The sequence below is a fragment of the Leucopleurus acutus genome, assembly GCF_964270905.1.
Source record: "Leucopleurus acutus genome assembly, chromosome: 6".
NCBI classification, from domain to species: Eukaryota; Metazoa; Chordata; class Mammalia; order Artiodactyla; family Delphinidae; genus Leucopleurus; species Leucopleurus acutus.
The window spans coordinates 60,631,333-60,645,545 of NC_139149.1; the positions used below are offsets into that span (position 1 = coordinate 60,631,333).

The window sequence follows — 14,213 nt, forward strand, 5'->3', positions numbered from 1 at the left end:
ACTGAGCCTACGCGTCCGGAGCTCCGCAATGGGAGAGGCCACAACAGTGAGAGGCCCGCGTACCACAAAATAAAAAAAAAAAAAAAAAGCTGAAGGTAAACCAATAGTCTTTATCCTCTGACAGTAAAATGTAAAGAGTAACCTACATGGAAATGACTTTCCACAATATACCAACATCACATTTTCCTTTAAATTGTAACTACTCAATTAGGAGGGATTAATACTATCAAACTATTTAATGGAGAAAATAGAGACATATCCCAACGAACGGGCTAAATAAGGCTTTCACAAAGTTCAAATCCCCAAGTTAAATAAGTGAAACTTACAGTTTAGCTGTGATGAGAAGAATTAGTACAACAAATGCTGACTTCTTCAGTTTCTTTATTTTTCCTACCATTGTAAGACCAAGATAAAATAGAGCTGATCCAGAAAAAGAATTCGCAAGTCCATCAAGAAAATTTTCCATATATACGGGCACTTTTTGATCAAGAATAAAATTGAAAGCAATGCCAATGAAAACCATAAATACTATTGGGTTCTGTAACACATGCAGAAGTCCAAGTCCCACAATTTTCACTTTGTTTTGAGAAGCATTTGGAGTGTCTTTCCATCTCTGCATTTCACAGAAGATAAACCCTATAGGGTTTAACATCATAAGAGATATTGGCGCCACTAAGTAAATGTACTGGAGATACTCTGGGTATGTCGTTTGATATAAAGCTTCAACTGCAAAATACAAATTAAAATTGATTTTTAAATGGTTACCACAGAAATATATTAATAAATTATGAATATAATGTTTTCCATGCTTAATTATAACATATTGTAAATTAACCTAAATAGTGTAGAATGACCTCATTACCCTAGTTTTGGAAAAGTATGTTTTAGTAATAAAGCTGAAAAGAAAAAAAACCCCACTATATTAAATGACATTTAGCTTATAAAATGATAATCAACTTTTAAAAAGTATTTTTAGTAAAACCCACTAATTGTTACTACTTAGAGGCTAAGACTAGTCTCAATAAAGGGGCAGAATTGTAGAATTCTTAAAACAATTCAAAGTAAAAATCTACTAACAAAATGTTTAAGTAGTCATAGCAATAAGGTGGTTGTTGGTTCTCTTGAGAGAGAAGTTTCATTGGTGTGGTGAGGCAGAAATCAGAGCACAGAGAACGCAGGAGAGAGGAGGAGATAACAGACTAAAAATGAGCACTGAGGGACTTCACTGCTGGCACAGTGGTTGAGAATCCGCCTGCCAATGCAGGGGACACAGGTTCGAGCCCTGGTCCAGGAAGAGCCCACATGCTGTGGAGCAACTAAGCCCAGCTACTGAGCCTGCACTCTAGAGTCCGTGAGCCACAACTACCGAGCCCACGTGCCACAACTACTGAAGCCCGCGCACCTAGAGCCCGTGCTCCACAAGATAGGCCACCGCAATAAGAAGCCTGTGCATTGCAACAAAGAGGAGCCCCCGCTCGCAGCAACTGGAGAAAGCCCGTGTGCAGCAACGAAGACCCAACGCAGCCAAAAATAAATAAAATTAAATAAATTTATTTTAAAAATGTTTTAAAAAAAAAGAGCACTGAGGTGATGGAGTCCAAGCTATATAGGAAAAGAAGTGAAGATGGGAGATGGCTAACAGATAGATAGCAGAGCGGTTAGAGACTGGAGGTCCCTATGAAGTTCAAGAAGTAGGCGTAGCTGGAAGTTTAGGAGTTCACAGTAAGTCAGATATTGAGCTATTGGATTTAATATTTCCCAGATGACTGGGTCCAGGATGTGGCCATGGGAGTTGGTGGCTGAAGTGGAGTACAGGAAAACATCATTGGAGGTGAGGAGGTCAAGGAACTGAGAGAGCAGAGAATTTGGTGGGTACTTCACATGGATGCTAAAGTTAAACAAGATAACAAGCAAAACTTGGGAGTAGAGAAGATGACAGTGGGCCAGATATTGGTCTTCAATGAATGAGGAGGAATGACGCGTGAGGTCAGCAGATGACAGCAACGAGGATGAGCAGTTTAGCCAGGCAGCAGGAACCTCAAAGAAGCAGTTTTTACAGAAGAGAGAGAGTAATGGCCTAGCAGTGGTACACAGTGGCTATGAGGATGCCAATCCTGCCTACCCATGGCTCACATGGTATGCAGGCGATGAGAAAATGAGCAGCCTCCATTGGAGAGGAATGAATGCCTTCAGGAAGGAAGACCAGTGAAGATGCTGAAGAATTAGAGATGGAAAGGTGGATCTAAGAAATGTCTGGGAGGAGAATACAGTAAATTCATGTTAATGCACATTTAATGCAAATTCAACTACACTTTCTTAGGAAAACATAGGCTTCATTTTTCTTTTTCATAAAACATGTTCCCAAGTGCAAACTAATTACTTGTTCATTGAAGAAGAGCAATGCCTGCAGAAGAATCTGGCTATTAGACTTATGAGAAATGGTACAATATACACAAAGTACGTGTGCTGCATCTTGTGGGTGATTTGAGGGATTTTTCAAAGGTTCAACTGTATATGATGACTTTAGAACCTAACCATTGCATGAGATGAGTCTCCTTGGAAGGGGATGGGTTGGATCAGACTTCTAGCAGTTTCTTGGTTCATGTGAGGGTTGGTGGCCTGGTCTTGGCTTGATCAGGGCAACTTAGAGCCTTGCAGCATCAAATTGGTCTCAAGGCACATTTTTGGCAATGAATTCTGAAATTATTCAACCTAATATATGCAAAGCCTGATTCATAAATGATTTCAAGTTGAGAAAGACAGATAAAATAAGAACAGCCACAATCACTCACAATCACTTGCTTCACAAGAGAGGCAATCATGTGAAAAAATGAAAAAGATTAGGTTTCTCAATTTACATTAAGATAAAGTGACACAGGTAGGAAAATATGTTTGTTTGCTTACTCAGGATACATAAGTTCAATTAATGTCAAGCACATGTCCCGTTAGTTATGAAACTAGATTATATAACCTTTAGAATGCCTTGTTCTCATTAGCTAAAAGCCACTTTTTATAAGATTCAATTCCCTTTTTTTCAACTAAGCACATACAGAGGTCTCTAATATCTTTGAAATGTTAAACAAAATATATCTGATTACATAAAATTTCACCAATTCTTTCCACTGATTTCCAAATTAGATATATAGCTCTGTAACTCTGTGGTTCTCTTTCATGTTTCATAAGGTTTCATCCTTTAAGTAAAAAAAAAAAAGCAGCACTTTTGATAACTATTTCTAGTTAGCTACACTTCTTCTGACTAGATATTTTAGCTCAAAGAGAAAGGTGTCTATACCCACCCCTCAATTTTTAAAATAGAGAGTATATTTTAGAAAAGCCTTGTGTTTTCAGTCTGAGCCTAAGAATTTTCCCGAGTAGCCAAAGTAAAATGCATAAGGCATTTCCTTTGACAACTTACAGCACACGAAGCTTCTTAAGTTAATGCCTTTTTACCAGAAATGTACTTTCCTGGTACAGTAGCACTTAATCACCATTACATAATGGACTTCGGGTTGTTTTAAATGCTCAATGCAAATTTGAACAAAAGTCTATATTTAGGCCTAGCCAATCACCAAGTCCTTTCTTCTTTTGCATGATCTTTTGCATTTGATTCCTACTTGGAATCTTGATTCCTGCTACTCCCACTAGTCAAAAATCTCAAAAGTGGGTTACCTACTCTGTTTACCAACGTATACTCTTCTGGTTTTTCTTGACCATCCCCTTTATCCATTTTACTTGCTACCAACAATATCACCTAAATCTTAACTTTCAAAAATTAAGATTTTCCCACAGCTCTCCCTGCCCACAAGACCACATATAAAATCTTTCTTTTGACATTCACAATCTAGTCGCCACAATTTGTTCCTTATTTATCCAGCTCACCTCTCACTATACCTTAGTGCAAAGCCTCTATCAGCCAGTTTATATCACTGTAATGCTGGATAAACACCAGGTTCATAATTTCTAGTTCTACATGCTGATCATCATTCCCCAACTTCATCATCCCCCAACTTCTTGAAATCTCTCATTTCTTATCCAAATCTTGCCTACTATTTAAGGCCTGTCTCAGGTACCACTTCTTCCACCGAGTCTTCAGTCTACATCATGGATCTCTCCTTCCCTGGATGGCTCTGGTACTTTGTGAACTTTTTGTATCAGTGCCATCTTAACAAATTCTAAGTTCCTTGAAGGTATCATTTTATAACCCCCAGTCCCAGCTGAGTGCTAAGCAAAATCTGAAAATACTTGCTGAATGGAATTAACACATCAATGAATGTCAAAGGTTTCAGACAGACTAAAAATGTGTTTTGTAACATAGACTAAAAATGTGTTTTGTAACATAGCAATTTATAACTAATTGTTATCCATGAACCCATTTCTTTTTATATCCAATTTTTTTTCTTTTTTCATCTTCTGAATATTTATAAAGCAGGCTACTATTGGGGTATTTTAAGTCAGTTGAACAGGTATACAAAGGCAAAAGAAGTATAGTCTAGTGGGAAAGCAAAAAGTTGGGAATAAATACTTGTTTAATTACTAGAATAGGGTTCATATGGGAATTTCAGTTCATTCTGCCATTCATTTGCATAATTACTTAACATTCCATCTTTATAAATAGGCAGCACTATTTTTAAAATTTAATTTATGTATTTTTTATACAGCAGGTTCTTATTAGTTATCTATTTTATACATATTAGTGTATATATGTCAATCCCAATCTCCCAGTTCATCCCACCACCCTCCCTCCCCCGCAGCACTATTCTTTTGTTATCTATCTGAGTATAGTTTTTCAAATCTGAAAAATAATTGAAAGCAGTGACCCATATTAACAAATTAGATTTATAATCATTGTATCAACTATTAAGTTCTAATTAATACTTATAAATAAGGCTCTTGGGGGGAGGGGAGAATCCCACTCTGAGGAATTATTATATAGCTTTGAAGAACTAAGAGACAAAATTAGCCACCCACTGTGGCTCCTATTTTGATTACTGCAGGGTTTCAATCCCTAGCAAATAACACAAAGACCCAGACAAGACCATTCTATTATTTAATGGCATATAGTTAAATGCTTCATTTCCTTTCTGTTTACAGCTCAAGCACTAGAGCATAATTATGATTAGTCAGGGTGCTTATGCTATCAGCATTGTTTAAGAATGAATTATAGCACTTAACTATGCCCTATTGTATCTTTTAATGACAGAGGCAGGGAACCATTCTAATTTGCTAAAATCCACATTTCACCTCAGTGGAGTCTTGGTTTCTTCTCATACTCGGATTTCTTAAAGTACCTCTGAAAAGAATTGTTTTTAAAAATAGCAAAAATGGGTTTCCCTGGTGGCGCAGTGGTTGAGAGTCTGCCTGCCAATGCAGGGGACGCGGGTTCGTGCCCTGATCGGGAGGATCCCACATGCTGCAGAGTGGCTGGGCCCATGAGCCATGGCCACTGAGCCCGCGCGGGAGAGGCCACAACAGTGAGAAGCCCGCGTACTGCTATTTTTTTAGTCTGCAATAATGCAATGTAGTATTATGTCACTTGAGTATAGATAAATCATTTTAATGCAATATCATAGACCATTATAATTATAGTATAGAGGAAAAGTAAACAAAGACTGTCCTTTTTCTTTAATCACTAACATCTCTTCTGAGTCACCTGTAAATTGGACCAAAGTTGTAGAACAAATGCAGTCGTAAAAAGGACATTTCCTTTAAGCTACCATGCTTATCTGTGAACTAGAGAGTAGGAATTCTTGGGAGAGGCCACATAACAAACAGAAAGAATGGTCTTCTCTCTAGAGACATAGTCTTCTCTGTTCACCCTGAGCATAGCCAGAAGGCAGATGGCTATGAACAGCAGTAATAAATAAACTCATTGGAGCAGATACATGGCCCTAGTTCTGTACCACCGCTTCCAATCTGCAGATATATGAAAAAGCACTTCTGTGTATACTGTTGGTTTCTGGTAAAGTTATTGTCTACAACCTAATGTCACAAGAGCTCTTACATAATCTGTGATTTAAAAACAAACAAACAATTACAACTCAAAATCTGCAAGCCTAATCATCAGGGGAACTGGGCTAGCATACTGCTGGGAACATGATTATTACCAGATTTAATGTGGGACATGAGAAAAGCAGCAATGAAAATGGCTGACTGTATTTTTTATTTGGAGATTCTGCCTTAATATGAAAATGGATAAACTCATCTAACAGGTCTTTTACCACTGCTACTCATTTTATGAATATATATATATATATATATATATATATATATATATTTTTTTTTTTTTTTTTTGCGGTACGCGGGCCTCTCACTGTTGTGGCCTCTGCCGTTGCGGAGCACAGGCTCAGGATGCGCAAGCCCAGCGGCCATGGCTCACGGGCCTAGCCGCTCCGCGGCATGTGGGATCTTCCCGGACCGGGGCACGAACCCGTGTCCTCTGCATTGGCAGGCGGACTCTCAACCACTGCGCCACCAGGGAAGCCCTATGAATATTTTTGAATAATGTAAAGATTATGAAAAACTTTGATTCTCTGTGAAAATAATGTATTATAAGGGCTAGCTGGGTCTTCTGATGATCAAATGGGCATGTTATATAACTGTGTGGCATAAGAGAATGCCTAGGATTTAAATCTAGGTTTGGGTCTTAGTCACCTGTTAGCTGTGTGACCTGGGGTAAGACAATTAAATCTCTGTAAGTCTGCCTTCTTATTTGAAAACGAGGATAATAATATCTGCCCTACCTCAAGTGAGATAAGTATATAAGAAAATACACTTATAAAGTTACAAATGTTAGTTCTATTTAGTTATGGGCTTACTACTCTATGACAGCATGAAACTTACAGTTCATGTCCAAATTAAGATATAGCACTATTGATTAAATATTTAACACTATGATACTTAGCCACTTCTACGGTCCTTATACCATCAATACCTTGACAAATGTACATTATTAATGCTCCTGAAGAGAGGGACAACACATTAACTCCTTGCTCTTTTATTTCCAAAGTCTTTATTTAAATGCTTGGCTCATCCTTTAATTTTAAAATTGATTAACCTTAAAGGAACACCTATCTACTTTCTGACTATTCACAGCTCAGTTATCTAAGAGCCTGGTTTTTCCTCTCTCACAAACCTCCTATTCATAGTTATATAATTTCTTAGGTATATTTCTATTTCTGGTAAGCAATATGGAGGAAGAGAATGTTGAAAAGTATAGTCCACTAGAATCCTTTTCGTGCCAGAGGTATAATAATTTTTTGGGGGGAGTGGGTAGTTAAAAGAGAAGAAATTTGAAAGTTAATGGCAGATTTCAATTGTCCATTTCATTAAGTTTCATTCAGTCTCTGCTCAGAAGTTATATCACCAGAGAGGCCTTCACTGACCCTGCTCCCCACCTCAAATGCCATCTCCTTGTAAAATAACACTACTTTGTTTTTATGGCCCTTGTCATTACCTGATATTATTTTTGTTTTTATTTTATTTTCCCATTAAAATGTAAATTCAGTATGTACAAGAACTTTGTTCACAATTGTATTCCCAGCAGCTGGCACAGTCACTGGTACTAACAGGTTCCTATGAATGAATGAAGGAATAAATGAATGACTATATCCATAATATTCAGATCCCTACATTATGATACATGATCAAAGCAAAACATAAACTTTAAAAATATTAAAAATTCATAGAAAGTACGCTGGTAGATGCCAGGGGCTGGGGGCTTGTGGGGGAGCAGGGAGGGGGAATGGGGAGTTAGTGTTTAAAGGGGACAGAGTTTCAGTTTAGGAAAGTGAAAAATTTGGGAGATGGATGATGGTGAGAGTTGCACAATGTGAATGTACTTAGTGCCACTGAACTGTACACTTAAGTATGGTTAAAATAGTATGTTTTATATTATGTGACTTTTACCACAATAAAAAAACATTAAAAAACAAGTAGTTACTAAGTATACATTTTCTTGGTGGCAGAGAGTTCTGGAAAATAGAATATATTTCTAAGATATCTCAACATCCCCAACTAGTATGTTTACTATTTCATCAGGAAAACATATACACATAGAAACATAAAATTAGGCTGCTTAAAGGGTTGGAAAGTTAAAGAAGGAAAAGTTGGAAAGGTAAAAAAAGTCCTCATTTTGTCCTTAATTAAACAAGAAATTAACTTCGACCAAAGTACACTGATATTTTGAATAAAAAACTCAATAACAAGCATTAATGTAAAATAATATACATTCTAGATGGAAAGAAGAATAAGGAAGGGAAAAAGTCACTCATAAATTTCCACTGCTAACATTTAATAATGACAGTTTTTAAACAGGTGTATGCCTATGCTTTTTACATAATTTAAATCAGAATCTGATCTCTTCTGGAAATTATATTTCTTTCATATGTGATTATTGAGAAGAAAAAAAATACTATTAGAAAGATGACTCACAAAATTTATTTGGATATGCCCATTTATTTCAGGTAGGTGTTTGAAGGTGCCTCAAACTCTGAAAAAATATAATTCATCTAACTTAAGACATATTTAAGAAAAAAATACAAAAGATTTCTTAGATATAAGAATAAGTATAAATCACTAACAAATGCTTAGTTAAAAGATTCAAATTAAAGCCTTACATTTTGTTACCTTCTAAAAGACCTGAAATTTTTTAAAACTTAAAAAATAAAAAGTAACTTACCTATAGGATATCCCAATGCAAAGTCGTTACTTTGTGTAGCAAAAATAGGGAATAGTCCAGCTTTGCCAAATCGACTATCGGGACTGGCAACCAATAAGGTTAATACACATACAATGAAAAATACAGCAGCTTTGGCAATTAAGATACTATATAGAAAAGACCAATCCACATTGGAAAAATTAAGTACAACCATGTTTTTGAATAATAAAGCTGGAAGTGCAAACCTGGAGACAAAATTTCCCAGTCCTTTTGCCTGTGTTGATGTTATAACATTGGCCCTTCCTGCTATGTAGCCACAAAGGACTATGCCAAAGCATTCTAGTAAGGCTGGAAAAAGCCTTGTTATTGACATTGAAGGTGGGTCATTAGTGGAATTAAATCCATGTGTTACCGGTGAGGACAAAGTCTTGGTCATATTGACAGCAATGGTCAAGTTCTTGGCAGGTATATCAGAAAAAGAATTCATTTTCTTTCACCCTCCAACTGCAACCTGATCTCTGGAAAGAAAGAAGAAAGATTCAGTGTGAAATCAATGAGAAGAATTCTAGTTGAAAGGATATACTGGCAAACATAGATTTATTAAATGGCCAAATAAATATACAAACTTTTTTCAACAACCATCAGAGAAAAATACAATGAAAAATAAAATGGGTGGAAGTGTCTGCTAACAACAGCCTCTTGACTCTCAAAGGTGGGTCAGCTCAAAATATTTATGTTGCTTTCCGATATCCAGTATCAGATATGAGTAAAATAAGATCCACAGATTTTACAGCTGTAATATGATGCCCTGTGGTCCTCTCCAGTGCTCCACAGTCAAGCTCTGCCTAGTGGATAAGAGCATGGCACCCACAGAGTCTACTGAATGTCCACCTGCAGCCAAATTTTCCAGAAATTTCAGAAGTTCTCAGGGCTACATCTAAGAGTCACAATGGACAGGAAGGTCCTTTCCAGCCCGCGGAAGGACTTGACTATAGGATAGGAAGAAGAGTAAAATAGAATATCACTGATCAACTTTGAACCAGTAACTTACTTTTCTGTACCTCATTTCCTCATCTGTGAAATGGCAATAATAGTACGTACCTCATAGGAACTTGATATTATTCAATATCAAGTCCTTATAAACACATCTGGCACAAATAAATCACTTAACAAAAGTTAAATATAACTTCTGGTGGCATATAAGAGAATGAAAGAAAAAATGATGGCATCCCAACCAGCCTACTCTTAGTTCCTTTTACACCAGCCAGACATATTGGCTGTCTTGAATTCCCCATAGTCTTTGTGCCACAGGGGCTTTGCCCATGCAGTTCACACTAAAATAATCTCTTCCCTGCCCACCCACATAACAACTACCCATCCTCCGAATCATATCCAAATCAATTCAGGAGTCGTTGTATCAGGTAAGGCTCCTCTAACACCATAGCCAGGCCAGGAGTCTTTCTCAAATAGAATCATGTTCCTTAACTTTAGGCCACTCTTCTCAGTTTATAATTATACTATGTATTAGAGTGACTGTGTGATTTATGTCTATCTCCTTGACTAGACTTTAAGTGCCATAGAAGCAGGGACTATGCATGTTTTTGCTCACTTTTGTGTCCCTAATGCCTAGCACCGTGCCTGGAGCACACAGGAGATTTAGGAGACTAAAATAATTACCTGCTCTTAAATAAACCTTTCACCCTTTAGTGGATCAATGTTCTTTCTTAGGAACTATCTACTTCATGGACAGAATTTTGTTTTTTTTGTTTTTTCCTGAATGTTAAGTATTCTAAGTTTTTCACCAAGACCACAAAATGTGTTCCGAAATGTTCCAAAGCTGTTCATAAAATGTTAAAGAACACAAAATGTCTTGTAAAATGTTCTAAAGATGTTCAGAAAATGAAGCAAGGAAAACTTTACATTAATATGACAATACTTACCAGACTTTCCTCTTGCTGCCAGGGACACAATGAACATTAGGTTTGAACAACTCTGCAACTAACCAGCTTTTATTAGTAACTTGAAATTGACATAGTGACAATTGCCAATTCCTAAGTGATTATTCTGGGTTAACCATCTAAAGTAGCCTCATATAAGGTAGAAAGTAAAAAAGCTTACGCTTCCTGAAATGTATAATGCCCAGGTTAAGTTCTCAAACACCCACATCACATTAAGGACTCAGATGGCAGGCCAAAGACCAACAACTGATACAACTGGGGGTGTGGATGAGATAATTTTCTCTGTGCTACCCTGGTATAAACTGAACCATTTAAAAACATTACATTTAATCTGGATCAGGACAAATATTTTCCTCCTAGGATTAGATAGGAGTGGTCAATATACACAAAACCTGTAATACTCACATACTTGAAGTTTACCAAATAAGCATCAAATTATATCCTGAAAAGGCTACTGATTGGTATAGGTACCCATAATTGAAGTAAGGAGCTGGTAAACAAGTGAACAAAGGTGTTTAACATTTGGAGCCCCTGAGAGATGTGGACTTGAAAAGGCAGTGCTAAAGATTAAGGTGATAAACTACTCCAGTCTTCTGTTATTTTTTAAAAGTTCCCTATATTTCTTTGCCTGGAGCATTATAACTTACACTGCTCCCTACCCCTTATTTGTACCACACTTGCATATCAATGTATTCCAATAATTTTTAAACCAACAGTTTTAACTAAACTTGCAGTTGTTCAGTGAAAAGAGTCAAATGGCCTGAACCCAATTTGGGGCCTATCACTTATCAACTCTTCGGGTAACTCAGCCTCTCTGCACCATAGCTTCTTCAACTGTAAAATGAGAGTAAAGACCTCCTTAGAGGGCTACTGTGAGGATTGGAGCTTTTTTTTTTTTTTTTGCGGTACGCAGGCCTCTCACTGCCGTGGCCTCTCCCGTTGCGGAGCACAAGCACCAGACGCACAGGCTCAGCAGCCATGGCTCACGGGCCCAGCCGCTCCGCGGCATGTGGGATCTTCCTGGACCGGGGCACAAACCCACGTCCCCTGCATCGGCAGGTGGACTCTCAACCACTGCGCCACCAAGGAAGCCCCAGGATTGGAGCTTTTATACACAGCTTATCACAAAGTAGGCCTTCAAGAAGTGGTAGCAGTTGCTATTAGGAGTTGTGTGTCCTAATAATAATAAGAATGGTAGTAAATTAAATATAATTCATTGTTCTATGCAGTTCTTCAAACATACTTGGTATTAAAGAGCCTCCAACTAAAACAGAGGGATGGGATGGGTTTTAAGGTTATCAGTTTTCATTTTATACCAAACAATTAAGGAGTTCAGTTTAATTTAGTTTGATCTTAGTTGTTAGCAGGGAAGGGAGAGCTCTTTATTTCCCTCAAGGTGATGGTCAAATAGCTGTAGCAAGGCCCAGGTTTAACTTTCAGTTAGTCAAAAATTAAGAGAAAAACTTTGGAAAGTAATCTTCCCCTTCCCATGAAGCTTCTTTTAATGTTCCTTGATATTTTAAAAGCAATATCTGCTAATTGAGGGGCAGTCAAAATAACCAAAAAGGACTTACAAATACAAAGTTTTATCTCATCTTAAATTTTTTTCCAACAGGAAGAGAATATACTTCTTTTTTTAAAATAAATTTATTTATTTTATTTTGGCTACGTTGCTGCACGCGGGCTTTCTCTGGTTTCGGCGAGCGGGGGCTACTCTTCGTTGCGGTGCACGGGCTTCTCCTTGTGGTGGCTTCTCTTGTTGAGGAGCAGGGGCTCTAGGCGCGAGGACTTCAGTAGTTGTGGCTCGTGGGCTCTAGAGCGCAGGCTCAGTAGTTGTGGCGCACGGGCTTAGTTGCTCCGCGGCATGTATATCTTCCCGGACCAAGGCTCGAACCTGTGCCCCCTGCATTGACAGGTGGATTCATAACCACCGCGCCACCAGGGAGGCCCCGAGAATATACTTCTTAAAGCATTCTTTTAAAATAAATAGGAGCAGGCTTCCCTCGTGGCGCAGTGGTCGAGAGCCCGCCTGCCGATGCAGGGGACACGGGTTCGTGGCCGGTCTGGGAAGATCCCACAATGCCGCGGAGCGGCTGGGCCCGTGAGTCATGGCCGCTGAGCCTGCGCGTCTGGAGCCTGTGCTCCGCAACGGGAGAGGCCACAGCTGTGAGAGGCCCGCATACCGCAAAAAAAAAAATAAATAAATAAAGTTGCCTTGTCACAGTTAAAGACCACTCACTGGGGCGGGAGCAGAGAAATGCTATACACCAGCCACTTCTGGCCACTCATATTTGGTTTAGATAACATGGAGGAACCACTAACATTGTAAACAACTGCTATTAAGTGAAAATGGAGAGGAGGGTTCTGACGGGTTTCAAAGAGAAAGCTTTAAACTCTTAAGCTATTTCTCAAACACCCAATAACATTTAGCCGGTGGGAAAAGCATAATACAGTGTGGTCCTATTCAAGCACCCTTCAACACCAGGAGTCACACCATCCACCCACTCCCACCTACTTGCAGGGGACCAAACGTCTTCCCTAAAGACCCAGAGTGGGGAGGGAGTGCTGAGCACTGCCTCTTCTCTTGTCGGCAGGGACAGACTTTGGCCCTCTAAGATAAGGATGTAGAGAATCTGTAACCAAATAGGCCGCCTAAAGAACAGCTGCCACCCAATGCCTGGGCAGGCAGCAGTGGAAGTGTAAAGGCAGCCTGGGTTCTGTGCCTGGGATACAAAGTTGGTCGCTCAGCTTCCCCAGGGCATGGCAGTCACAAAGCATGGTAAGTGAAATGCTCCAAAAAGGGCTAAGGGAGAAAATTTGGCGGAACGCTCCAGGTACCTGGGCAGAAGCTCCCACGATGGCATTCACTGAGGCCACCCCCCCGGAATAAAGGGAAGAGTCTGAGAATGGTAGGGTGGACGCACGTACAATGATGTGCTCCTCAAACTGAGGGATGGCAGCTCTGTCACCAAAGGGGACAAGCCGCCCCTTCCCCTACGTAAGTCTTCCCGGGTGGCCCCGCACGTCCTAAAGGCGGGCGCTACGGGGCAGAGGCGGGCAGGCGCAGGCAGCGGATTGCGGGCCTCGGCGCTGCCCACCTGCTCAGACTCGAGGGGCGAGAGCGGGGTCACCAAGGGCCCGCAAAGCCGAGCCGGGACCGCGCAGGTCGGCGTCCCGGGGGCCCATCTCACCTGCTACGGCTGCATCCCGGGGCCGCGGGAGAAGGGAGTCGATGTTCGAGGTGGGCCAAGCAGAGAGGAAATCACCGTCACCTCCCACCCCAGCCCTCCTAGCCGAGAGCTGCCGGCTGCCAGCTGCCCGCTATAGCAGCTCATTCACAATCCGAAAAAGTGAGGCGCTCATAAACTGGGACCGGGTCAGCTCCTCCCTGAGCCACCGCCCCGCCTCCTGGCCCCGCCCCTGGCCGGGGGACCCACAGAGCCGCGCCGTCCAAGGCCCCGCCTTCAGGCTCCGCCTCCCTCCGCGAGACTCTACGCCGCGCGGCCCCGGCCCCGCCCGTGGCTCCGCCCCCGACCGCTGAGACGCAGAGGCCCAAGGTGCTCCGCTACGCCAGCCTCCAGCCGCAGGCTGCGAGCTTC

General features: G+C 40.2%; 1 protein-coding gene across 3 annotated transcripts in view; it reads right to left on the reverse strand.

The window, feature by feature from the left end:
- Nucleotides 1-13,947, reverse strand: part of GPR155 (G protein-coupled receptor 155) — a 43,054-nt gene extending 29,107 nt beyond the window's left edge. For all 3 annotated transcript variants that reach the window (XM_082841327.1, XM_082841329.1, XM_082841328.1), the window contains exons 1-3: nt 13,806-13,947; nt 8,678-9,174; nt 327-726 (exon numbers count right to left, since the gene is read on the reverse strand). In XM_082841327.1, coding sequence (XP_082697453.1) covers nt 327-726; nt 8,678-9,143 — 866 coding nt within the window. In that variant the 5' untranslated portion in view covers nt 9,144-9,174; nt 13,806-13,947. The remainder of the gene's footprint in view (nt 1-326; nt 727-8,677; nt 9,175-13,805) is intronic.
- Nucleotides 13,948-14,213: the final 266 nt, after the last annotated feature.